This window comes from Gymnoscopelus braueri (assembly GCF_963280865.1).
Source record: "Gymnoscopelus braueri genome assembly, chromosome: 7".
Classification (NCBI taxonomy): domain Eukaryota; kingdom Metazoa; phylum Chordata; class Actinopteri; order Myctophiformes; family Myctophidae; genus Gymnoscopelus; species Gymnoscopelus braueri.
The window spans coordinates 7,278,810-7,306,179 of record NC_137608.1 but is presented as its reverse complement, the minus strand read 5'-3'; the positions used below and the strand labels follow the sequence as shown (position 1 = coordinate 7,306,179).

The 27,370-nt window shown below is 44.1% G+C and overlaps 2 protein-coding genes across 2 annotated transcripts; both read right to left on the bottom strand.

The window, feature by feature from the left end:
- Positions 1 to 468: 468 nt before the first annotated feature.
- LOC308088419 (disabled homolog 2-interacting protein-like) lies at positions 469 to 26,766 on the bottom strand (the record flags this gene model as incomplete). Its single annotated transcript, XM_080432870.1, has 18 exons — positions 26,686 to 26,766; positions 25,442 to 25,614; positions 23,982 to 24,253; positions 21,976 to 22,184; positions 20,649 to 20,793; positions 19,711 to 19,855; positions 18,977 to 19,213; positions 17,760 to 17,949; positions 16,424 to 16,689; positions 15,733 to 15,824; positions 14,748 to 15,113; positions 11,899 to 12,030; positions 10,650 to 10,930; positions 9,135 to 9,242; positions 7,133 to 7,255; positions 4,756 to 4,835; positions 1,294 to 1,381; positions 469 to 639 (listed from the first exon to the last, which is right to left on the bottom strand). The coding sequence occupies exons 1-18, from the start codon at positions 26,749 to 26,751 to the stop codon at positions 469 to 471; spliced, it is 3,144 nt and encodes a 1,047-aa protein (XP_080288996.1). The 5' UTR covers positions 26,752 to 26,766.
- LOC308088420 (glucosamine 6-phosphate N-acetyltransferase-like) lies at positions 5,762 to 6,313 on the bottom strand (the record flags this gene model as incomplete). Its single annotated transcript, XM_080432871.1, has 1 exon — positions 5,762 to 6,313. The coding sequence occupies one exon, from the start codon at positions 6,311 to 6,313 to the stop codon at positions 5,762 to 5,764; it is 552 nt and encodes a 183-aa protein (XP_080288997.1).
- Positions 26,767 to 27,370: the final 604 nt, after the last annotated feature.

Below are 27,370 nucleotides of genomic sequence, written 5' to 3'. Positions count from 1 at the left end.
ACTAGTATAGAGACCTGAAGGACTCCGCTCAGCAACGTATGGGGGTGGTTCTGGTTATAATAGATGCGATACGTAGTCGAAAACAGCCATAAGTTGTCATCCAGGACAGCTAGTCCCCTTTCCGTTGTGTTGTGTTCCACCATGTTCTCTCCTGTCAACCCAGCACATTCCTATCAAACTGACTCATTCATTCTTTTACTGTTGGACTGCTCATCAACTTCAATACTCTGCTCATTGTTCAACTGGAATTGTCCAATCAGATTGCTCACTCTTCAAAAAGGTACTGGAATTGCCTAATCAGACTGCTCATCGTTCAACATTTGCGGGAATCGTCCAATCAGTCAGCTCATTGTTCAACAGTTGCTGGAGTTGACTTGTCAGATTGGTCATTGTTCAAAAGTCGCTGCAGTTGTCCAATTGCTCTTTGTTCAACAGTTGCTGCGGTTGTCCAATCAGAGCGCTCAATGTTCAACAGTTGCTGGAGTTGCGGAACTCTCCATTCTCTGTGATCTGCAGAGAAGACGTGTTGCTGGGCGACAGGCCGTTGCGTTGCGATGTCACCGCATAGCGTTCCTTTAGCTGAGTTAGCGCCGCCATTAGCCTGCTGTTGGCCGCGTCCAGGCTAGCTATCCTCTTCTCCTGTAGGTGGACAGACAGTGAGACAGACAGACAGACAGACAGACAGACAGACAGACAGACAGACAGACAGACAGACAGACAGACAGACAGACAGACAGACAGACAGACAGACAGACAGACAGACAAGCAGGCAGTCAGTCGTGGAAGAAGTACTCCGACAGTTCAGAAACCTGCCTACCAGTGACATCATCGATGAGGAATTGAAGCTAATAGAAACGGCAGGGTTTCTATTCCTGGAAAGTTAGCATGCTAATAGAGGCCATTGTTCTCGCATTCATAAATAAAACAAAACAACAACAAAAATCTCCTGGTAGGCACGTTTCTGAACCATCCACAGCCTTCCTCGGAGACACAGAGTGAATAGACAAAAATAGTACCATATTATAATGAGTATAATGAGGACCAATTACATGAAGATAAGGTTGAAAATGGGTGAAGTGGTCCTTTAAGTAAAAGTGGCAATACCACAATATAAAAAAATACTCCTAAGTCACAAGTAAAACATTTTACTTGAGTCAAAGTGTAAAAGGATTATTGGCATCAAAATATCCTATCATTGTTTGGGAAACGCTGCGTTAACCAAAGGTAACCAACATTTGTTCTAGCATAAACGTTGTGAGCTGTGGAATGACTGTAGATGAACATGTCACAGACCTGAGCTTCTATGATCTTCTGCTTGGAGTCCACCACAGCTTGCATATCACAATGATCTTTCTTCAGCTCTTCTTCCACCGACATCAACCTGAACAAACAGCGTTATGGTTAACTTTAGTCTATCATCCTCAGAGAGGAAATTATTTTTCACAGTCAGGGCACATGCTGTATGCAGAACAATAATTTTATAATAATAATGACAATGAATTGCACAAAGAAAGAAAGTTATCAAGATATCACAGTTGTGTTGGACATGGCGAGACATCAGGGTACGGTGATTTCTGACAGCAGTGATTTTAACTGCAGTAACATTTGTTTCCCCTGCGTATCCTGACCTCATTATATAACATTATTAATGCTGCTCCCATTGATGGTCGAATGCAATTTTCGCCAACAGAAAATTATTTGCACTTCCTCCTTGCTAAATTTGTTGTTTAACCCATTAAGACTTGAGAGCGATTCTACAAATGCCTTCTAAATCAGTAGTCTTCACACTTTTAAGATTCTTGAAAAATAGCAGATGTACAAGCTCGCAGCTGCCGCACGAAGTGACACGCTGTGAGCTTGTATATCCGCTATTTATGAATAGCCAACGCAAAAATCTAAAATGACTAATTTTCCGGTTTTGATATTAAATAAAAAAAATAAGCTACTATAAATGTGCAACAAATTCTTACACGGATTGGGATTCTACACTCTGATTGGTCTCTAAATTCAACCATTTGTGCCGTACGCCAGACTTAATAATGTGCCGTTTAACTTGAAAAAGTGGAGGGGAATTGCACCCTGCTTCCTGCACCATCGTCTCAATATGGCTTTGTGTGCTCATCAGCATAATTATGCAAATACTTCTCAACCTTCTTACAGTGGTAGAAGGGCACTCCAATGACCATATGAATATACACACATGAAACTGATTGACAGCCTGCTGTCATTATGGTGAATTAAGCACATTGCTTGGCCCGGGGTATTGCTGCTTGCAGCTATATTGGGCTATATTGGTAATTATCTTTCCTCCCTCTTGTGCCATCTTTCAGTTCTGTTCGCACATTGCGAACAGGCACATTGTGACACATTGGAAACTCTTGTTACACTGTTGACAGTCAAAAGGTTTTTCTTCTGCGTGAATACGCTGGTGTTTTCTTCAGAGTACCCAAGTACCTAACTCACGGAGTGGACACACTGGTGCGCCTTCATGTGATCTAGCACAGTGGTTCTCAACCTGTGGGTCGGGACCCCCCCCCCCAAAAAAAAAAGGAAATAAAAGAAAAAAGACCATTACTGCATCAAAAGTAATCAACAAACGTTACTATAAAATTGGTGAAACATTGGTGAAATTGACAAATAATATGGAATTTATTTCGAAAATAGCCAATCTACAAGCTTACAACACCTTGCAATGCGAGGCGTTGTGAGCTTGTAGATCGGCTATTTTCCAAATTTTTATCTGTGGAACTGAGTCAAACAAAATTGAATGCCTCAACTCCTACAATTCTATCAGGGGGGGGGTTCAAATATGATTATTTTGGGGGGTCACGGCCTGAAAAGGTTGAGAACACACTGAAACTCATTTCAAACTGTTTACAGAGCTGAGGTGTTTCTCCAGTCTGTTTATGCTTGTGTCTCCTAAAGTTGCCTGGGTTCCGGAAACTTCTGTCGCACTGCTTACAGTAATGTTTCTCTGCGGTGTGGACACGCTGGTGTCTCCTCAGGCTGCCCACGTCGGTGAAACTTTTGTCACACTCTTTACAGTAGAAGGGTTTTTCTCCGGTGTGGACGCGCAGGTGCGTCTTCAGAGCGGCTAACACACTAAAACTCTTGCCGCATTGTTTGCAGTAGAAAGGCTTCTCTCCGGTGTGGACGCGCTGGTGCGTCTTCAGGGCGCCCAGCACGGTGAAACTCTTGCGACATTGCTGACAGTGGAAAGGTTTCTCCCCGGTGTGCAGACGATGGTGCGTCTTCAGGTTACACAGCTGACTGAAACTCCTGTCACAGTGTTGACAGCGGAACGGTTTGTCCCCGCTGTGCAGACGCTGATGGGTCTTCAGGTTGCCTACCTCGCTGAAGCTCTTGTTGCACTGTGTACAATGGAACGGTTTCTCCCCGGTGTGCAGGCGCAGGTGGGTCTTCAGACCATATAACCGACTGAAACTCCTGTCACATTTCTCACAGTGGTATGGTCTTTCTCCGGTGTGGACGCGCTGGTGCGTCTTCAGGTGACACAAATGCCTGAATCTCTTGTCACACTGCTCACAGACGTGGGGTTTCTTTGCTGCGTGAGTCCGCTGATGCGTCGACTTCATCTCTCCTGGCTGAGTTGAGGTCTCGGCAAACGGTTGATGCTGCGAGATCTTGGTTTGTTTGTGTCTCCTTCTTGTTGTTTCTGGCTGGCTACAGGGCTGGTTATTTGCCGACAGGCTGCTGAGGGGGTCTGATCGCTCCTCGGTAATCTGGCTGCTCTTCGGGTGTTTATGGAGCAGGACCTGAGACATGAAGGCGTACAGACACTCAGAACCGGAGACCTGAGTCTGGGAAGAAGATCGGGACGTCACACCTTCCATGAGCCGTGGCGGTTCATCGTCAAAGCTGCTGGTATGCATGGAGACGGACAATACGTCTGCTGTGTTGGAAGATTTGTCCTGTTTTCTCTCTCTCTTCGTCCATCTCTGTCTCTTTATCTCCGTCTGTCTCTCTGCCTCCAATTCTCTCTCCATCTCTCTCTGAGGACGGTCTATAAATAAAACTATGTGTTTAAACAGTTCTATTAGTGTGATGATCTATTTAAGAACTACTCGAGTGGAAGTCTAAAAGTATTTTCACATCTTATAGGCAAGACCGGAGCTCTGGTGTGATGTCATGCAAACACAAACCGTTGCATGTATGCCGACAACAGATTTGTGCAGGCACCGTTGCAGATGCATGCATGTCCTGACCTTATTCTGACATATTCTTATTAGTGGGCTCCATCTCCATATTTGGAGACAGCCCAGCCCTAGTCATTTGTTCATTACAGCCCGACCAGCAGATGTTCGGGTTGGATGCAATCCTGATTTTGATGATCGGTAGACCACCAATTAAGTTAGTCTCTATTATCTCTTTGACTGCCAGAGTATTTTCATAATATACTCACCCAGTGCCAGCGATTTTCGTGTTTTATAACCTTTTCAACCGGTCACAGAAGTTTTATATCCATTATAATCCATTGTCTGGAAACTACCTATAGTTAGAGACTGTTTAGGGTTAAAGGTCACATTTACAGAGAGTGTGAGGGGGTTAAAGGTCACAGATACCTATAGACTGTATGGGGTGAAAGGTTAAAGGTCACATATACCTATAGACTGTACAAGGGTAAAGGGTAAAGGTCACAGATACCTATAGAGACGGTATGAGGTTAAAGGGTAAAGGTCGCAGATACCTATAATAGAGACTGTATGAGGTTAAAGGGCAAAGGTTAAAGGTCACCTGCTGATGATGCTGTTCATCTGAAGATCTTTGTCATCCTGAAGTCTCCTCAGTCGACTGTCTGTGTCCTCCAACCTGGACTGAAATACAACAACAATAAGTAAGCCTTGCCGAGCCATGTGGCCTGTCTCATGTTCCTATAGCGTGAGACGGCTTGATGTACAAATACATCCCCCAGCCGTAGTGTACAAGTACACCCCCTGGACATGATGCTAGTCACATGCAGGGTTGCCAGATCTGCTTATTAGAATTTCCCCACAATATTTTATTTGAAAATAGCCGATCTACAAGCTCACAACGCGTCGCATCGCGACGCGTTGTGAGCTTGTAGATCGGCTATTTTCAAATAGCTGATGTATATGTTAAAGTGCACATGTGGCCCATAGTCGCTTCTTTTGGGCTGGTTTTCCTAGACCTGGTTGCTTGTTTCTCTCACAGAATCTGGCAACACTGGTCACATGATGCACAAGTACCCATGATGCTGAGTACGAAGCAGGGAGCAATTGGGTCCCACTTTTATAGTCTTCGGTATGCCCAGGCCGGGGAATCGAACCCCGGCCTCCCAATCTCAGGGCGGACACTCTAACCACTGAGCCGGTAACCATATATAAAGGATGATGAATTATGAAAAATGTTTTTATGGGACTTTTTTCAATACAAGACTAGAATAGATTTCAGTTCCTTCTTTCCTTTTCTCAGGTCACTGTCGGCTGGAAAGATCGAGTCAAATGAGGTGCTGACAAATGCATACTTAGCATACCGATGACAACACTTTATCCAGTTTCATGTACAGTACATATAGTATATGGCCTGAGAAAGACATGCTGGCCTCTATGGAATCCACATGACTGAAATCAGTTGTGGCTACTGGGAACTTGAATCTATTGGTCAGTGAAATTACACTGAAGAAGACACTTGGTAAACGCCAGTCCTGATCTCAAAGGGTCAGTCATATTGGGGTGAAAGCAGGGGTCAAAACAGGGCTTTCTCAAGTCTGTGCCCAACCTCAGTCGTGGAACCGACACCGCATGTAAGTCTCGTCTGAGGCAGCGTAGCCAACTTTCTGGTAGAAAGCCACGTTGTTGGGGACACACTCCAGTGTGACTTTGTAGCAATCCAACTTCCTGCTGAGGAGAGTGAGCGTCGACACCAACAGTTTCCCCAGCTGCTTCCCCCTCCAGACATCACTGACCACCACCTCCTCCTCCCGGCCTCTCTTGGCACAAGAGCGGATGAACTTGCGCTCCGTGATCAGGGTCGCCGTGGCCACGATCTGCCCGAGGTTCGAGTCCTCCACCACTATGACATAGTAGTCCCCCGTCTTCTTCATGCGCTCAAAGCTCTCGACGAACCGATCCGGCGTGACGTCGCCCGCCAGGGTGAGCTGGGACAGGACCTCGTAGAATCCCCTGTGGAAGTCTGCGGCGCAGAGGGGCCTGAGCAGCAGGCCCGGGCCCGGGTCCGAGGGGGAGACGGGCGGGGAGAGGGAGGGAATAGAGCGGTCTCTCCAGTCCAGCTGGAGGGCGGGCTCAAAGAGCGGCGTCTCGTCTAGCAACATTCCACACGCTCCATTGAGAGCGCAATGGAGTTATATGACAGGTAACACAAGACGTTGAGTTCCACTGAGTGAAATGGTCGGTGTGTGACACGCAGTATGTCCGAATATGAAAAATATGACATATGTATATGACATATGACATACAGTATGACATATGAATATGAAATATGACATACTGTATGACATGTCATATCGCTGTGGTCAGGCAGATACCTCTTATCTCCATATATATTTTTTTAATGTTTCCAGTAAATGAATGCCCTACTTCGTCATACAGTGTCACACAAAAGTAGCAAAAATTGCTGTTCTACAAGCTCAGCACTTTACATTTTTTGAATAGTTTTGGATGAGGTTTCCACCCGACAGCAACGATATGCATATTGACCTATACTGTACATTGTCCTGCCCCCATCCCACTCCCTGCACCAGCGTTCTACCCTATTACAGTACCTCCATGCCTCGTCTCTGAACCTCGACCCCCTACATTTGCCCAAATAAGGAGATGACTGACATCATATTGATGACATCATAGATCTGCAGGAACATCTCTTGCTGTTGTAGCATCAACTGTGACGTCAGTCTTGCCTAAAAATGTTCCAAAATGAGTTCCGTTTTTGGAGATTTTACCTGTCTCAGTCTGTGATGAAGTTACGGGTATTTTAAATTAAAACACATTTGGAACCAATGAATGAGGAGAGATTTCCGAGAACAGCTTTGCAAATAAAGACGTACCAATGCTGCAGCCTGCAAGATGTTAAGTGACATTCAATAAGAACAATAATAATGTTTGGTTTGTTCTAATAATGTATTTTATTATACCTGGTATTCCTGTAACATTCTCTGGTTTTGCTGGTCTTGAACCAACAGTCGAGTTTCACATTCCTCTTGTCTCAACGCTGCAACTCTCAACCTCTCCTGGAGAACAGAGATCTCCTGTTGATACTGCACGCACGCACACGCACACACACACACACACACACACACACACACACACACACACACACACACACACACACACACACACACACACGTCTTTATTACTTTACTTGTGTGGACAACAACTTCAGCATGACATTTTGACGAGGACAGTGATTTTATTAATGTCATTTGTATTCATGTTTGCAATTTTTTAACCAATTTTAACCGAAATTATTTTCGCTATGCGTCACCGATGTAAGTATAAATGGGCGTAACTCCAACCACAACCCCTAAACCTATGCTCTAAATGTCGATTACAACAAACTCCAATTTAATTGAACAACTACAAGCACTCTGAAACCAGGGGTCTTCTTTAGTTTAGCTTTGGTCCCAAAGAGTATTGAGTCTGTTTTACAAAGATTGGAGAGACAACTTATTGTCATAATATCGAATGCTGATTTTGCACCAGATCATTTCATACCTCTGATTTATCATGGTGAGACACAAGGAGAGCTGAATCATCAGCTAAAAGCAGTGGTGGACACAGTAACAAAGTACATTTACTTGAGTACTGTACTTAAAGGAGAATTTTGGACTAAAGTTTTCTTACCTTTTCTATGACGTTATGATATCTTAGGAGGAATGGTACAGTAGAAAATTTTCATAACTCCACCCCTGAGCCGCCACAGCTTAAAAGGTGCGCGGATAGGCCTTAGGTTAGATCACATATTTTAATAGCTTTTTAAAAAAAAAAATTGGGTGAGATCTGACGTTCATAGTGACAGAACATTGTCCCAAAAAAAAAAAAAAAAAAAAAAAAACAGAAGTCTCGCTAGACGAGATTGAAATCTCGAGATTTCAATCTCGTCTAGCGAGAATTCTGTTTTTTTTTTTTTTTTTTTTTTTTGGTTGAATAGTGTTCTGTCACTATGAACGTCAGATCAAAAAAAAAAAAAAAAAAAAAAAAGCTATTAAAATATGTGATCTAACCTAAGGCCTATCCGCGCACCTTTTAAGCTGTGGCGGCTTAGGGGTGGAGTTATGAAATTTTTCTACTGTACCATTCCTCCTAAGATATAACGTCATAGAAAAGGTAAGAAAACTTTAGTCCAAAATTCCCCTTTAAGTACATCTTTTGAGTATGTGCACTTTGTATTTGTATTTGTGGATACTTTCACCTTCACTACATATAAAGGCCAGATATTATGCATATTATTATATTATGCAGGGAGTTACTTCAGCTGCACCTCCTAAAAATGTGCTGGGGATGCTATCAGTTCAACTTCTCACCCATTACCATAACAGCACTTTATTTAATGGTGAAAATAGATAAATAAAATTAAATAAATGCAGCTTGACAAATGCAGCTTTTAAAAGGTAGGGTAAGTGATTTTCTTTGGTTAAAATAAGTGTTAAGTGTTCAGTAAAAGGAGTCTTGTCTCTCCAGCTCTTTATTAAACAGAAAATGCATTTTCGTTTCAGTTTCAGTTTCATTTCCAATTTTATCCAATCAGGATAGAGAACTCAATCAGGATATAGATTAAACAAGTGAAATTGGAAGTGATGAGCAGGCAAAATTGGAACTGGAACACTATAAAAATGAAGCTTAAAAATGGGTACTTTCTCCTGATTGGCTGAGATTTTGACACCTACCGGAAAATGTGTTTTCTGTTTATTAAAGAGCTGGAGAGACGGGGAGACTCCTGTTACTGAACAAACACTCTATAGCAATGATTACTATCAGAATATAGTGCTTTAAGCTATTAACAAAATACTTTTTGTTTTAACCAAAAAATATCACACCCGACCTTTAACATTGAGATTGGACCCAGAATTCTTTATAAGGGCAAGAAAATATAAAAGACACAGGTGGACATATATAAGACATGTTAAATTGTTTAACCTTCTCGGTGAGGGTGTCATCATGGCGATCCTCTTCTGTCTCCACATACTGGCTGTTGGAGTTCATATTGAGCAGCCAGGCAGCAGTCCGATCCAATGCACAGGGAGCCTGGGCACGCACACACACAGGCACACAAGCAAGCATACACGCACGCACACACACACACACACACACACATGCAGGCACACGCAGGCACACGCAGGGAACAAAAGGTGTGTTGATAACAGTGAATAAAACATTGTAATAATTTTGCTGTCAACGTGAATGATTTCACAGAACATGAAATGAACACGGTGAAGTCAGGTGGTGTAACCAAGGTTGGGCCTGTGTAAAAGGAGTAGTTCACCCGAAAAATTTACGTATTTTCTATCAATTACACACCCCATGAAGCATTGAATTCATGGATTTTTTTTGTTTTTGTCGCATTCCTAAGCCAATAATTTGATTACCGGCGGAAAGATGCTAATGTATCTGGTAGGACACTCAAAGGAGACTCTTTGTGTCTCCTCCCGGAAATACGCCCGGTCGTCAAATTATTGGCTTAGGAATGCGAAAAAATAAATACAAAAATCAGTATTTTTTTGGGTGAACTACTCCTTTAAAGCTCATTTTTGTGTGTGAATGAAATGTTATTCTGTCCAATCCGAATGGTAGAGTATGTTAACAGAACTTCTACAATTGGAGTGGTTGCATTTGGTCTCTATTGAGACATTTAGATCCTGTGTCTAGGTTAGACACGACCTTTGACACGATCCCGTTTCTGGTTTGACTCAAATTTTGACCAGAAGGTCAACATTCTATTTCTCCCCAGAGCAAGCAAGCAGGCTCTATTAGCTCAGTGGTAAAAACAAACGTGCGCAGGACACCGAGGTTCAAATCCAGGGTAGTTACAGGAAAGTTACATAATGCAGCTTTAATTTGACTACTGTATGATTGTACTACTGTATTACAACAGTTCGGTTGGCGTCCTAACAGGCTGTATCACGGTCTGGTATGGGAACTGTACTGGCCGAGAAAAGAGCAACCTACAGCGAGTACTACGATCAGCAGAGCATATAATGGGAGGCGAGCTCCCAGCGCTCCAGGAACTGTACAAGAAGCGGTGTGTGGTCAAAGCCAAGCGCCAAATGTACTTAAAGTACAAAAAGTAAAAGTACTAAAGTGTTTAATGCGAATGCGACGCGTTGTGAGCGTGTAGATCGTCTATTTTCAAATAGCCTGGTATAAAATAGGGCTTAAGTGGTTAATGTATGTTTTATAATGTAATAATTTATATCTGCAAAGTAACTAGTAACTAAAGTTTTCAAATAATTGCAGTGGAGTAAAAGCACAACATTTGGCTCGGAGATGTAGTGGAGTAGAAGTCAAAGTATAGACAATTGGAAATACTCCAGTAAAGTAAAAGTACCTAAAATAGTACAGTACTTGAGTAAATGTACTTAGTTACTTTACACACACTGGTTTAAAGTAATTCACAGGATGTAACCCAGTCTCTGCGGGTCCACCGGGGGTTACCTTGGCAACTGGCCGCTGTTTCTCGGGGCTGTCTCCTTTGGACGACGACGACGCCTGTCTGAGGCGCGACTGGCCGCTGCTCGGCCAATCGGGACTCGATGACATCACGCTGCCGGAGGCGGGCCGGGGGGGGTAAGCGGCGCTGCAGCCGCTGAGCATGCTGGGAGGGGTCCTGCCACGCGGGGGGCAGGCAGGGGGCGCCGAGGGGGGAGGGGGAGGCTGGTCGATCCTGCGCTGCGGTCCAATGGACGGCCCGGCCGAGTTCTGGCGAGGAGGGGCTCCTGGGAAATATGACAAATTATTAACATTTATCTTTGTTGCTGTCCGGCAAAAACCACCAACTCCATTTTTACACTTTTGCTTTTTTTCCCATAAATCAGTGCTATTGAACACCCTTTACGTCTGTGTGTTGATTAAACAAATATTGAACCAATAAAAAGTATTAAAAAGCGCTTCTGACAAAACCAGCTAACTCCATTGGATCCTCAAACGTTCTGCTAAACCAGCTAAGTCCACCAAAGGGGGGTGGAGTTAGCTGTTTTTGCTGACTCCAGGCTCCACCCGCTTTTGACCTCCAACCTCATTGTGAGATTGGAGGTCCATTCAGCTGCTCTTATCAATGATGAACAAAACCTCCTAACTCCACTTTTTGTTTTGCTTTTGTCATTTCCTGAAAAATGAACATTTTGGAGTTAGCTGGTTGCTGCCGGACAGCAGAGATATGCTTTATTGCACTAACCGTGGTATATAACATTTATATTATTAGTATAAGATAAATTATCGTACTAATTAATAATCTAATGATATTTATTTACCTTTATCGGTCGGTTTATTTTCTGTGAAAATGACTATTCTAAAGCTGTTATACGCTATACAATAATAACTAACAACTAGATTTGTTCAAAACATTACAGAGACAACAGTACTGTGCAACGCTAACTTTAAACAATAACTCATCTAGCTTCTAAGCCACACTCTCTCTCTCTCTCTCTCTGCTTGTAAATAGTTTCATAAGTACCTTTGTAATATAAATGTCAATCTGTGTAACCACTTTATCCATATCTTATGCTTTGGCTATTCAAAAATAGCAGATCTACAAGCTCATAGCGCGGCACCGAGTGCCGCGCTATGAGCTTGTAGATCTGCTATTTTGGGGTCCCGGAAGGAAAAAATAGTATCAATTGGGGGTCCGTGGCCTAATACCTTGAAATAAAAACAAAAAGTTGAGAACCGCTGCGTTAAAGGTTACCTGGGGCAGGGCTGGGCTGGGGGTCAGTGAGGGACAACTGTCGTCGGGAGAATTCCCCGGAACGGCGGGAATATTCCTCCCCACTGCTGCTGCTGGACAGGGCTGAGGTCCGGTCTCCCCTCTCTCCTCCTCCTCCTCCTCTCTCTCCTCCTCTGTCTCCTCCTCTCTCAACTCCTCCTCCTCCTCTCTCAACTCCTCCTCCTCCTCCTCTCTCTCCTCCTCTGTCTCCTCCTCTCTCAACTCCTCCTCCTCCTCTCTCAACTCCTCCTCCTCCTCCTCCTCCTCTGTCTCCTCCTCTCTCAACTCCCCCACCTCCTCTCTCAACTCCTCCTCCTCCTCCTCTCTCAACTCCTCCTCCTCCTCCTCCTCTGTCTCCTCCTCTCTCAACTCCTCCTCCTCCTCCTCCTCCTCCTCCTCCTCCTCCTCCTCCTCCTCTGTCTGCTCCTCTCTCTCCTCCTCCTGAAAAGATACAGTACAATTGAGTCATTTTAGATTTTAACCACTTTAACCATTATCTTATACTTTGGCTATTCAAAAATTTGCAGATTTACAAGCTCATAGCGCGGCACCGAGTGCCGCGCTATGAGCTTGTAGATCTGCTATTTTTTTTTAAATCATGAAACTGTGTGCAAATCTTTTGTAACTCAAATCTTTGCTTCTGGGGGGTCCCTGGAGCTAAATATTTTGAGATGCGGGTCCGCGGCCAAATACATTTAATTTTGGGGGTCCTTCACATGAAAAAGGTTTGATATTATAGCGACAAAGTGTTTAAAAAAACTGTTAGGATTCCAGTGCGAGATCGGAATAAGCGGAGTAGACATGAACTCTTGGAAACAAACAACAAGGTAAATAGTCACATAAAAGTGCAGAGTGCACAGCTTAGCGCATCGAAGAAACTAGGATGCCAGGTAAACAATGAACCTAGCAACTGTGTAAACATTACATGCTATCTAAATAAAATGATACATTTGAAACTATGGGATACAAGGGGGTGAGGTGGAGTCTAAAGAGGTGAGTGCTAGGGGGGTGAGGTGGAGTCAGTGAACAGTGAACCTAGCATCTGTCTAAACAACATGGTATGTAAATCACATTCTGTGCATTTGTGGTTGAGAAAAATAAGTCTAAGAAAATTTAAAAAAGTGACCAAGATGGAAGGTGGCAAGAAGGGGTACAGGGAGAGTTAAGTGCTAGGTGAGCTAGTAGTTCGGCTATTTTCACAATATTTATCTGTGGAACCGAGTCAAACTAAATGTTAACTCCTACAATCCCAAGTGCTTGTCAGGGGGTGGGGGTCCCCAGATTATTTTGGGGGGTTGCGGCCTGAAAAGTATCGGAACCCTTGTGCTAGGGGGTGAGGTGGAGTCTGAAGAGGTGAGTGCTAGGGGGTGAGGTGGAGTCTGAAGAGGTGAGTGCTAGGGGATGAGGTGGAGTCTAAAGAGGTGAGTGCTAGAAGGTTAGGTGGAGTCTGAAGAGGTGAGTGCTAGGGGGTGAGGTGGAGTCTAAAGAGGTGAGTGCTAGGGGGGTGAGGTGGAGTCTGAAGAGGTGAGTGCTAGGGGGTGAGGTGGAGTCTAAAGAGGTGAGTGCTAGGGGATGAGGTGGAGTCTAAAGAGGTGAGTGCTAGGGGGGTGAGGTGGAGTCTGAAGAGGTGAGTGCTAGGGGGGTGAGGTGGAGTCTGAAGAGGTGAGTGCTAGGGGATGAGGTGGAGTCTAAAGAGGTGAGTGCTAGGGGGGTGAGGTGGAGTCTGAAGAGGTGAGTGCTAGGGGGTGAGGTGGAGTCTAAAGAGGTGAGTGCTAGGGGATGAGGTGGAGTCTAAAGAGGTGAGTGCTAGGGGGGTGAGGTGGAGTCTGAAGAGGTGAGTGCTAGGGGGTGAGGTGGAGTCTGAAGAGGTGAGTGCTAGGGGGTGAGGTGGAGTCTGAAGAGGTGAGTGCTAGGGGGTGAGGTGGAGTCTGAAGAGGTGAGTGCTAGGGGGTGAGGTGGAGTCTGAAGAGGTGAGTGCTAGGGGGTGAGGTGGAGTCTAAAGAGGTGAGTGCTAGGGGGGTGAGGTGGAGTCTGAAGAGGTGAGTGCTAGGGGGTGAGGTGGAGTCTAAAGAGGTGAGTGCTAGGGGGGTGAGGTGGAGTCTAAAGAGGTGAGTGCTAGGGGATGAGGTGGAGTCTAAAGAGGTGAGTGCTAGGGGGGTGAGGTGGAGTCTGAAGAGGTGAGTGCTAGGGGGTGAGGTGGAGTCTAAAGAGGTGAGTGCTAGGGGATGAGGTGGAGTCTAAAGAGGTGAGTGCTAGGGGGTGAGGTGGAGTCTAAAGAGGTGAGTGCTAGAAGGTTAGGTGGAGTCTGAAGAGGTGAGTGCTAGGGGATGAGGTGGAGTCTAAAGAGGTGAGTGCTAGGGGGTGAGGTGGAGTCTGAAGAGGTGAGTGCTAGGGGGTGAGGTGGAGTCTGAAGAGGTGAATGCTAGGGGGTGAGGTGGAGTCTAAAGAGGTGAGTGCTAGGGGGGTGAGGTGGAGTCTGAAGAGGTGAGTGCTAGGGGATGAGGTGGAGTCTGAAGAGGTGAATGCTAGGGGGTGAGGTGGAGTCTGAAGAGGTGAGTGCTAGGGGGGTGAGGTGGAGTCTGAAGAGGTGAATGCTAGGGGGTGAGGTGGAGTCTGAAGAGGTGAGTGCTAGGGGGTGAGGTGGAGTCTAAAGAGGTGAGTGCTAGGGGGGTGAGGTGGAGTCTGAAGAGGTGAGTGCTAGGGGGTGAGGTGGAGTCTAAAGAGGTGAGTGCTAGGGGGGTGAGGTGGAGTCTAAAGAGGTGAGTGCTAGGGGGTGAGGTGGAGTCTAAAGAGGTGAGTGCTAGGGGGGTGAGGTGGAGTCCTCAGATTACCTCCTCTGTCTCCTGCTCCCAGGGCGACAGACATCTGAGTGAGGAATGTAGGTTTGGCTGCCAGGGTGTTTCTCTCCTCGGCGTTACCATGGGAACCGGCGGAGCCGTCAGAGGGCGTGGCATCCGTCTGCTGGGGTTGCCGTGGCGACGTGGTCGTCATGTGATAGACGGGGTTCTGGAAAGAGAGGGGGAGGAGCCCGGTCCTGCGCTGCCATTGGCTGTCGTCGGGGCCGTCGTTAGGGGAGGAGTCCTGCAGGTCCTCATTGGTCAGCTCTGGGCCCTCCCTCCTGCTGCCGCCGGCCAATTCTGCTTCGTTCTCATTGGCCTCTGAGTAGGAGGAGCTCGGAGCAGGAGAATCCTGGAGGCCTGGATGGATCAAATAAAAAAGCAGGCCACGTCATTGGTCAGGGCAGTGGTGGAAAAAGTACTCAAATACTGCAATATGGAAATACTCTGTTACAAGTAAAAGTCCAGAATAAAAAAAATGCTTGAGTAAAAGTACAAAGGTATGTCATCAAAATGTGCTTAAAGTACCAAAAGTAAAAGTACTAAAATGTTTGAAAATAGCAGATCCACAAGCTCACAACGCGGCGCGATGCGACGCGTTGTGAGCTTGTAGATCGGCTATTTTCGAATAGCCTATGTATAAAATAGGGCAAAAGTGGTTAATGTATGTTTTATAATATCATAATTTATATCTGAAAAGTAACTAGTAACTAAAGTTTTCAAATAATTGTAGTGGAGTAAAAGTACAATATTTGCCTCTGAGATGTAGTGGAGTAGAAGTAAAAGTATTGGATATTGGAAATACTCAAGTAAAGTACAAATACCTCAACATTGTACTTAAGTACAGTACTTAAGTAAATATACTTAGTTACTTTCCACCACTGGGGTAGGGTTTGTATTTCACCTATGAGAGTCAGAGGTCGTAGGTCAAGGGTTAGTTAGGTCAGGTGGAGGTCAAAGGGCAGAGGTGAAGGGTTACCTGTTGCAGGCTGTAGACTGGATCCTTTAGTGACAAAAAACAACTCCTTGTTCTCTGGGGTCGGAGAGGGTAGTCTGGTGAAGTCCACCAAACTGCAAACACGCACACACACGCACGCACGCACGCACGCACGCACGCACGCACGCACGCACGCACGCACGCACGCACGCACGCACGCACGCACACACACACACACACACACACACACACACACACACACACACACACACACACACACACACACACACACACACACACACACACACACACACACACACACACACACACACACACACACACACACACACACACACACACACACACACACACACACACGACAGTGTATTACAGTATGTTGCCCATTTTAGATATGTACTCTTGCAGTCGATTTATCATTTACAACTGTACAGCAGCTGAATAATAATAAAATAAAATAATGAATAATACAATTTAAAACATTTATAAAAATGTATACAAATCATAAAAATTATAAAAGTTATAATAATAATATTGCATTTCAGCACAAATGTAGAAACCGTGATATGTAGACTAGACATGTATGTAAACACTGGATAAGGCTGAGGCCCGATCTCCTCTCTTCCTCCTCCACTCTCTCTCCTCCTCTGTCCTTGGACAACAGGTCTGGCTGATGAAGAATCCCCCCCCAGTATTACTAACTAGTATGACTAACCTGCTCTCCAGACCCATGCTGCCCTGTAGACCCATGGACAGACTGCAGGCGGCCAGCGGAGGGGAGAGGGGCGGAGACAGGGGGGGTGGAGATGACATGCGCTGTGGTTCTGGAGAGCTCATTGGATTAACCTCTGGACTGGCCACTCCCCCAGTGCTGGCCACGCCCCCGGGGTTGGCGAGCGCCGCGGAAACCTCCCGCAGCACGCGGGGGAGAGGACCGAGCTTAGACAAACACATCTGGAAACACACAGAAACATGAGTTACCTGTCTACTTCAGTCAGCTGGTCGTTAATGAATGAGGTACCTTTTTTTGATTGATTGATTGATTTATTGGTTGATTGAATACTTTATTATTGAATACTTTGTTAACAGTACAAGTTGTACAGTCAAAAGTTATGTTATAAGGGTCTGGGCCGTAGTGTGGCGGTCCAGGCACCCTAGGCTGCAATGCCAGCCTGACAGCATGTCGCGGGTTCGACTCCCGTTCCCGACAACCTTTGCTGCGTGTCACCCCCCCATCTCTCTCCCCATTTCCTGTCGGCCTACTTTCCCTATCCCTCTCTAAATAAAGGCATACAAATCTTGAAAAAAAAAAAGTTATGCTATAAGGATAACACAAAAAGCCCCAGGGGGCCTGTTTCCATTGTGGTCCATTGTACTCAATTCATCAGTAAGACATACAATACATATCAGTACCAGCAAAAGGTATATTTACAAAAAAGGAGGGGTGGGGGGCAAAGGATAATTGTATCTTAAGGTCGTCTATTCTTTTAGGTTAGTTTTGAGTTTGGGTAAGGAGTCGATATCTTTAATGGCTTTTGGTAAGGCATTCCACGTTTTGGAGGCAGTATTAGTAGAAAGCAATTTTCCCCATGTTTGAGCCAAATTTGAGGGGGGGGGGGACGAGGTCAGATGAGCTCCCTCTGGTGTCACTCACTCTATGACCACACCTGGTCTAATTCAGTCAGCTGGTAGTTAACCCATTAAGGCCTGAGGCCGATTCTACAAATGTCCTCTAAATCCTAACAGTTTTTTGAAAAAACTTATGTTGCTATATCAGTGGCTCTCAAACCTTTTTCATGTCAAGGACCCCCCAAAGTATGTATTTGGCCGCCGACCCCCATCTCAAAATGCTTTGTTCCAGGGACCCACCCAGAAGCAAAGATTTAAGTTACAAATGTTCGCTATAAAAAAGAACATATTCAAAGATTTTCGCACATTTTCAAGATTTTTCAAAAATATTTAATATTTTTGAATAGCCAAAGTATAAGATAATGGTTGAAGTGGTTACACAGATGCATTCCCGGTTTTAATGGGTCAATGAATGGGTATACCTGGTCTACTTCGGTCAACAGTGTGTGCAGCGTGGACAGCTCTCGACCCAGGTCAATGTAGCCGTCGAATCCGGCAGTGTGACTGACGCTCTCCGGGTTGGAGATCTCCTGCAGGAAGCGCTGCATGCTGCTCCACTCCCGCTCCACAAAGTCATTCATAAACAGCATGTACTCCTCCTTATTACCAAACCTGCCACACACGCACACACGCACACACACACACACACACACACACGCACACACACACACACACACACACACACACACACACACACACACACACACACACACACACATTATGATCAGGTTTATTAGAGCTAAATAAGAATACATCTAAAAGGGAAAACATAATTTTGTTAACTGAAACAAAAACAAACTAAAGTAGCACTTGCCCTATAGCCTTGACGACCTTGCAGGCTTATGCTAAAGGCTAAAATGTCACTTAGATAGCATGTTATGTAGACAGATGCCAGGTCAATGTTGACCTGGCATCCTATAGTGTGTATAGTTTCAATGATAGGTTCTTGGTTTACTTTTGTATTAGTTTATTATTAGATTCTTGGCTAAATAAAACCAAAATGAACAATGTCAAACAAGCCAAAACTAAAATTACAGTAACTCAAACGAAATTGCATGTAAAACCATCTTTCTTTTGTTTTTACTTTCTCTATGCTTGACCACTTGTTCTTTGTTTGAGCTGTTCATGCTATGTATATATATGTGATACTTGCACATTTGATTGATCCTGCTGCTTTGTACATCTGCACGTTTGGGTAAACATTGCTGTTTTGATCTGATATATATCAGAAATTGACTGCATAAGCAAACGTTGCTAATGATGATTAGTTACTGTGCCTGTCTAAGTCCCAATCTGCATATCTTTTTTATTAAAATTGGTAAATGGTAAATTTTGCATTTATATAGCGCTTTTATCCAAAACGCTTGACATAGATTGTGCATTACATTCACCCATTATTATTGTCATTCTCTTTTATTTTCTTGCTTAATATTTAATGAATAAACACAATCTGCGGGGACAACTGTATATAAGTCAATAACAAATAAAACAGCTTGAATCTTCTACAAAGGCTGCACTCATTGGGTGCATCCTTCATTTAACATGACAACACTAACCACAATGGTGAATACCTTGCTGCTCTACTTTTGGAACATGAGCCACTGGCTGCAAAAAAACACGTCCCTCTCTCCCTCCTTACTTGGTGAAGTTGGCAAGGTTCTGGGTGACCTTGGCAATGAGTGTGAGAGTCCGGGCCGTTCTGTCGTCGGGGTACTCTTGCGTCAGTTCGAACAGTGACGGCGACATCACAGCCGGACACAGGAAGCGCAGGAACAACGACGCGCTGATCAGTCGCTCGCTGATGTCCGGTCGCCCCCGGTTACCGCACTCGTGTCGCCATGATGCAAAAACCTCCTTCAGCTCCCTGGGAAAAACTCTGTGGGAAGGAGAGAGATGCAGATGTAGATCTATACATGCTGTAGCATTGTTTATAACTGCGGATCTGCCATGAGAACTAATATTTCTCTTGCAGAATTAATAAAAGCCTGCCTCTGTCTGTCTGTCTGTCTGTCTGTCTGTCTGTCTGTCTGGCCTGCCTGCCTGCCTGCCTGACTGACTGTCTATCTGTCTATCTATCAGATTCGTGACCTATGATGACATGTACGACCCAAGTACTGTACGATGCCAGATTTTTGGGTCTGATGTCCAAAATGTTTAAATCAATAAAAACGTAATGCAAACATCAGTTTCCATGTTGTTTGTTGCTGTTCAGACTTGATAAAAATCAATCTGATTCCAATCTGTATAGACCTAAAGCTTCAGGTATTCACCTGCAATATATTCTGGGATAGGGTCTTCAGCCAGAGATTAGTGAGAACAAATATCATATATCATAAATATCATATACGATATTATTGTATATGTCAACGGTACCTGTAGGAGTCCAGTATTTTGCAGAAGGCCAGTTCGCAGCACATCCTCAGGTTCTCCTGATGCTCGGGAAGCTCCGAGGAGGAACATCGGCCAGGATCCACCTCACAGTTCTCATCTGACTCATACAACGCCTTGATGAACTCACCTACTCACAAGCACACACACACACACACACACACACACACACACACACACACACACACACACACACACACACACACACACACACACACACACACACACACACACACACACACGCGCATTGATTACCTCAGATAATACAGTGCAGGCAGTTAGACAGTATCTACACAACAGACACAAAAAGACATACCGACAGACATACCGACAGACATACCGACAGACCGACAGACCTACAGACAGACAGACAGACAGACAGACAGACAGACAGACAGACAGTATCTACCTACCCAACAGACAGACAGACAGTATATCTACCTACCCAACAGACAGGCAGGCAGGCAGACAGACAGACAGACAGACAGACAGACAGACAGACAGACAGACAGACAGACAGACAGACAGACAGACAGACAGACAGACAGACAGACAGACAGACAGACAGTATCTACCTACCCAACAGACAGACAGGCAGACAGACAGACAGACAGACAGACAGACAGACAGACAGACAGACAGACAGACAGACAGACAGACAGACAGACAGACAGACAGACAGGCAGGCAGACAGACAGACAGACAGACAGACAGACAGACAGACAGACAGACAGACAGACAGACAGACAGACAGACAGACAGTATCTACCTACCCAACAGACAGACAGACAGACAGTATCTACCTACCCAACAGACAGACAGACAGACAGACAGACAGACAGACAGACAGACAGACAGACAGACAGACAGACAGACAGACAGACAGACAGACAGACAGACAGACAGACAGACAGACAGGTTACCCAGTGCATCTTGCAGGTATTTCTGTCCAACCAGCTTCAGGTATTCCTCGACGCTCTTTGTCGCCAGCGTGTTCTCTCTGAAGATCAACTGATCGTTGTCACGACAACGATCCACCTCTGACATCATCAGGTCTGTCAGGAAGTCCTGAAAGCCAAGGGTCAAATTAATGTTTAGCTCAATTGAATTAAAAACATCTCTATCTATTAGAAACAATGAATGACAAGCTCACTGTTGCGAACGTTCAGGGCATACTTGCCAGCACTGGCCTATATATGGAGATCCTACACAGTCGTCATAGAGACCCAAGACGTGCGATAGATACGGGGTCTGACATCAGCGAACCCTTCCCAGAGACTCCATATATGGAGATGGCCGTCACGTCCAGGACTGATGTCATGGTCCCATATTTGGCCATAACTGACATGGGCAGCTCCATGTATGGAGATGTCTGACACTATCTGACATCACCGTGGTGACATCAGGGGCACAGCCAGCAGTATAAGGGTCGCTGGATGCCCTGGTCAAGGCAGTGTCCTCGGCGACGCTCGAAGATCATCTTAACTCTCTCCAGAGTACCAGGAGATTAGCTGGCCTTACAACCCAGTTAATCACGGATTGCATATTCAGGACGACTAGCTGGGCCTTCACAGTGGCTCTTGAGTCCGGTTCTAAACAACCAGCCGATTATCTGTATTACACTCACAATGCGCATTTATTAACTTTTTTGCCTGTATTGGCATGCCCAGAAATAGGGTCGGCAGGTTAATCATCAGGACAGATACCAAAAAGAATACAACGTGTCGCAACTCGATGCTTTGTGAGCTTGTCGATCTGCTATTTTCAGCGAAAGCTTTCCCCACAATAGAAAGCAGAAAACACACTACTCCGGTCAACCATATACGGCATAGGTTCTCAAAGCGAACTTGGGGGAGTTCCAGGGGGTCCCCAGCTAAAATGATGGGTAGTTAGGAACCAAATGGACCCTTATAAGTCTCTAACTCTGAGAGTGTACACATGGAACCAAATGGACCCGTAATTGTACACTCTCAGAGTTAGATTAACATTGATTTTACAACATACATTGGGGCCCCAGCGATAGAAATGCCATTAAATGGGGGTCCGTAACCTAATGCATGTCAAACTGGGGGGTCCTTGAAATTAAAGTGGTTGAAAATCACTGCTAGAACCGTAAAAACTTATGGGGGTCCTTGGCATATCTTTTCAAATGGGGGGTCTGCGGGCTAACAAGTGTCAATTTGGGGGTCCTTGACATGAAAAAGTTTGAGAAGCACTGTTATATACGGGGTTCATCAAGTGGTTAGTGACCTTGGCCTTGCCAGTGCTGTGCAGGATGTGGACCAGCGCTGCAGCCAGCTCCTCCTTGGCCCTCAGACTGATGGCCGTCTCCAGGGTGTTGCACAGCAGCAGGTAGTTGGCGCTGATGAACTCGGCAAACTCCTTGTACTGCTCCATGGGCAGGATGACCACGCTCTGGTACCGGCTCTTGATGCGGACGGTGGGACCCGAGGATTTGGCTGCAAGAGGAGGACGCCAAATCAAGTCCAAATATCATTCAAACCGTGATAACCATTAACCACCCAATACGGTGTGGAACATGGCCTAATCAGTGGTGTAAAGTAACTAAGTACATTTACTCAAGTACTGTACTTAAGTAAAATTTTTAGGTACTTTTACTTTACTGGAGTATTTCCAATTGTCTATACTTTTAATTCTACTCCACTACATCTTGGAGGCAAATATCATACTTTTACGTCACTACAATTATTTGAAAACTTTAGTTACGAGTTACTTTGCAGATATAAATGATTCAATTATAAAACATACATTAACCTCTTTAGCCTTATTTTATACATAGGCTATTTGAAAATAGCCGATCTACAAGCTCACAATGTGTCGTGATGCGACGCGTTGTGAGCTTGTAGATCTGCTATTTTCAAACATTTTAGTACTTTTACTTGTGGTACTTTAAGTACATTTTGATACCAATACTTTTGTACTTTTGCTCAAGTAAATTTTTTATTCTGGACTTTTACTTTGAGTACTTCTACATTGCAGTATTGATACGTTTACTTAAGTAAAACATTTGAGTACTTTTTCCACCACTGCGGCCAAATACAAATTTGAGAGGCCTGTAAATGAACCGAAAGTAGAGAGTGTTAATTTCGTTGACTAGACTATGACATTTCTTTTGGGTTGACGACCTATTTTCACTGACAAAAACGAAATAAAAACGACATAAAAAATAAGCTACGATGACAAAAAATATGACTAAATATATTGACAACAAATAAAAACTAGGCAAAACATGTTATGGAGGTACTGCTGGAGAACAGATCCAGTAGAACTAAGACAAGTCATTTTATGCTTGGTTGCACGTGGGTGTCGCACTCTGAAAATAGCCGATCAACAAGCTAACGTGTCGCAGTTGTGAGCTTGTAGATTGGCTATCGGCACGGCTAAGTATAAATCAGGCATTACAACGCCATCAAGGCCTGCCAAAAATACATTATAGTCGACTAAATCAACTGTAGATTTAGTCGACTAAAATCTTATGATATTAAGTCAACTAAAACTAGACTAAAACTAAAACATTTCAGATGACTAAAATATGACTAAAACTAAATAGAATTTTATTCAAAAGACTATGACTAAAACTAAATCAAAATTTGCTGTCAAAATTAACACTGGATAAACCAATGACCAGTGGTGGAAATTATCTAATTACATTTACTCGCATACTGTAGGATATAACAACAGTGACAGCACACAAATGTGTGTGGGGAGGAAGATTAAATAATAGACTAAAATGGGGGGAAAGGGGTCAAAAGCTAAATAAAAGTTTAAAATAAAACATACAGATTGGACAAAATAACATTGTGAAAAAAATACATAGTACAACTTTAAAGGGATAGTTCACCCCAAAATGAAAAAATCTATCGATTAGTCACCCCATAGAGACTTGAATTCATGGATATTTTTTTGTTTTTGTAGCATTCCTAAGCCACTAATTTGATGACCGGCAGCGGTTCCGGTAGGAGACACAAAGAGTCTCCTTTGTGTCTCCTACCGGAACCGCTGCCTACCGGTCTGCCGGTCATCAAATTATTGTCTTAGGAATGCGACAAAAACTAAAAGATATCCATGAATTCAAGTCTCCATGGGGTGAGTAAACGATAGAAAATAAGTAATTATTTTTGGGTGAACTATCCCTTTAAGTATCATTTTATGGTACTTTTCTTGAATATTTCTATTTCTTGATACTTTATACACACACACACACGCAACACACACACGCAAACACATACACACACCTCGAAGGGTACTGGGCGTGCTTACTGGGTACCACTTCTCAACAAGCTGCCTGCCCGTCACCGTGACGACAGGGATATTGACCAATCCCACGTAGCTGCTTTTGTCCTTCTTCCTCTTCCTGTCGGTGTCCTTGTAAAGGTGAAAGGTCATGGAGCTGATTGGCGGCAGGCTGGCGAACTCGAAGCGTTCGCCCCAGAACACCACGTCGGTCTTCATCTTACAGGACGTCCTGGCGTACAGGTTGTGATCTAGACACAGCTCACAGTAATACCTGAAACATAAAAATGATGCTGTCATTAACAGTGGCACACCATTTTCCCAAAACTGTGGAACATTAGCCTGGTAAACCCCCCCCCCCTCCGGAAATCTCATTTGTATTTGATTTCAGGAGTTGGTCTGGCATGAAAGTCTGTTTGGCTTTTTGGCTGTGGGCGGGAGCTGGGCGGGAGTAGTACCCTTGACTGACAACCCCTTCAGCCAATCAGTTCGTTCGTTCCACCACCACCACCACCACCACAGAGCAGCGTAGGAGCAAGGGGAAGGGCCATGCCGAAAATAGGTTGCTTTATACGGATACATGACTATCACTGCCCTAAATATCTTAAAAGTAAATTCCGTGCCACAGAAAAGAAGTTTGAGAGCGTTTTGAAGTTTTAAAATAGAGCGGAGAACATTTTAATGGCCGCCGTTCGTTTTCGTTCGGCTCCACTTGGCTCCACTCGGCTTCACTCGGCTTCCACCTGATTGGCCAACGTGCTCTGTCAATCACAGAACAATGAGCGAGGACGATGATAGGCTAGTCCATTTTGTGGACGACGCAGAAACGCCCAGATAAGCTCTTAGGCCAGACCCAACTCCTGAAATCAAATACAAATGAGGGGGGTTTAGCAGGCTAGTGGAACATGGCCTAATACAAATTTGAGGGCCTGTAAATGAACCTAAATGAGATAAAACCTGTGTTAATGTTGTTGACTAAAACTATGGCGGAAATTGTTGGTCGAATACCTTTTTTCACAGACGAAAACTATATATAAACTAAATAAAAAGTAGACTATGATGACTAAAACTATGACTAAACAAATAAAAACGAGACGAAAATGTTAGGGATGCGAGCTTGTACATCTGCTAGATTTTTGAACATTTTTGAAAAATCTAGAATTTTTTTGAAGAATTTTGAAGAATCTTTTTTAACTCAAATCTGAATTCATGGATATTTTTTAGTTTTTGTCGCATTCCTAAGCAAATAATTGCATTACCAGCGGACCGGTATAGGCAGCGGTTCAGGTAGGAGACACAAAGGAGACTCTTTGTGTGTCCTATACCGGAACCGCTGCTGGTCATCAAAATATTGGCTTAGGAATGCGACAAAAATTAAATAAAAATCATGAATTCAAGTCTCATTTTGGGGGTGAACTATCCCTTTAAGAACTGGCTCGCAGTATAGAGAATAAAGTGTGACCTTTTCTTGGCAGGCAGGTCTTTGCCCTCCACCACCCAGACAGTGAGCACGTTCTCCAGCCTCCTGCTGTTGTCTCTGTTGGGGTGGACGGCTCTCCTCAGGTTCTCCATCCATTTGTCTCTCTCTGCCGCCGAGCGGCACGAGAAACACTTTGTCCCTGTAGACGTCGTCACCTAAAAGGAGAGAGAGACCAAAGAACGCCGTCAGCTAACTGTACACAAGGCCTGGCTCCTAGCTATATCCCTGATATGCTGGAGCCACACAGACCGGTGCGCAGCCTTAGATCCTCAGGTAGGGCCCTCCTGGAAGTTCCCTGGACTAACCTCGCCACCATGGGCGATCGGGCTTTTGCGGCCCGGGCACCCAGGCTCTGGAATGCCCTGCCTGTGGATCTAAGGCTAGCTAAGTCAGTGTCATCTTTTAAATCACTCTTGAAAACTAATTTGTACACCCGGGCCTTTTCCTAGATTTTAGTTCTGTTATCCTCCACAGTGGCTGTCTCAATTATGTTACTTTCAATATATGTATATATGTATGTTAGTTTATGTTTTGGTTTGATTTTAGATTTTTAAAATTGACTATTGTTGTTTATCCCTATGGATGTTTTATCTTGACACTGTAAAGCACTTTGTAAACACTGTTTTCGAAAAGCGCTTTATAAATAAAGTTTATTATTATTATTAATTTATTACACATGCAGTCCTAACCCATTCAAACCGGGAATGCATCTGTGTAACCACTTAAAACCTTATTTTATACAGTACTTTGGCTATTCAAAAATTGCAGATCTACAAGCTCATACGAGCTTGTAGATCTGCAATTTTTTCTAAATTGTGAAAAAAAAATTTGTTGACTAAAACTACCGGTAGACAAAAACGAAAACATTTTAAGACGACAAAAAATGTACAAAAACTAAATGGCATTTTATTCAAAAGACTATGACTAAAACTAGATGGAATTTTATTCAAAAGACTGATTAAAACTAAGTGGAATTGTATTCAAAAGACTATAACTGGCTACATGTTCCCTCTTGGTTCAACATGTAACTCATCATAGGGCTGGGCTTCAAATCATTGTGACGATTATTTCAAACTTTTGCCTCCATTATGATTAATGAACATGAATTTTCTTTGTGTGAAAATAGCTGCTCACAAGTTGCATCACGCGTTGTGACGTGTGTGCGTGCATGTGTGTGTGCATACGTGTGTGTGTGTGTGCGCGCGCGCGCGTGTGTGCGTGTGTACCTCAAAGCAGTAGTCCTGACCCAGTAGAGATGAATGGACTGGTTTAATGATCACTGATTGGTCCATTCTGAGGTCCAATGATGTCACACTCCGAGCACTTAGTAATGAATCCTGGCTTCCACACTGCAAGCGATGCATCACACACCTAATAATAACAATATTCATATTATTATATCATAATAACAATAATAATAATAATAACCTAGATACACACAATCAATGCAACCAAACACATCCCATCTTCAGTCATGTCTCTAGAAGAGACCTGCACTTTTAGCATTCATTTATGAAAAAAACATAACTTTGAATATGGAGATAAGAGGTTTATGCCCGATGGCGACGATATATATATATATATATATAAATTAAAAGCCCTGGAGGATTACAGCAGTGAGGCATTGACAAGATCTCTGGAGAATATGGATTGGTCTCCTGCTTTTAACTGTGCAGCGGTGGACGAATCCTGAGGCTGTTTGAACTCATCTTTTTCATCAAAACCCTGTCAAAATTGTCAGGATTAAATTTAGAACAGAACCTTGATTCATGCAGACATTTTGAAAGCGATTACGTCAAGAAATGGCCTTTTTCCCAAATTTAGAACATCTAGGGATGAACAGTAAAAAAAAAGAGAGGTAAATAGAAATTCAGCAAAGACAGACGTCTTCAGTGAGAAGACAGCAGAAAA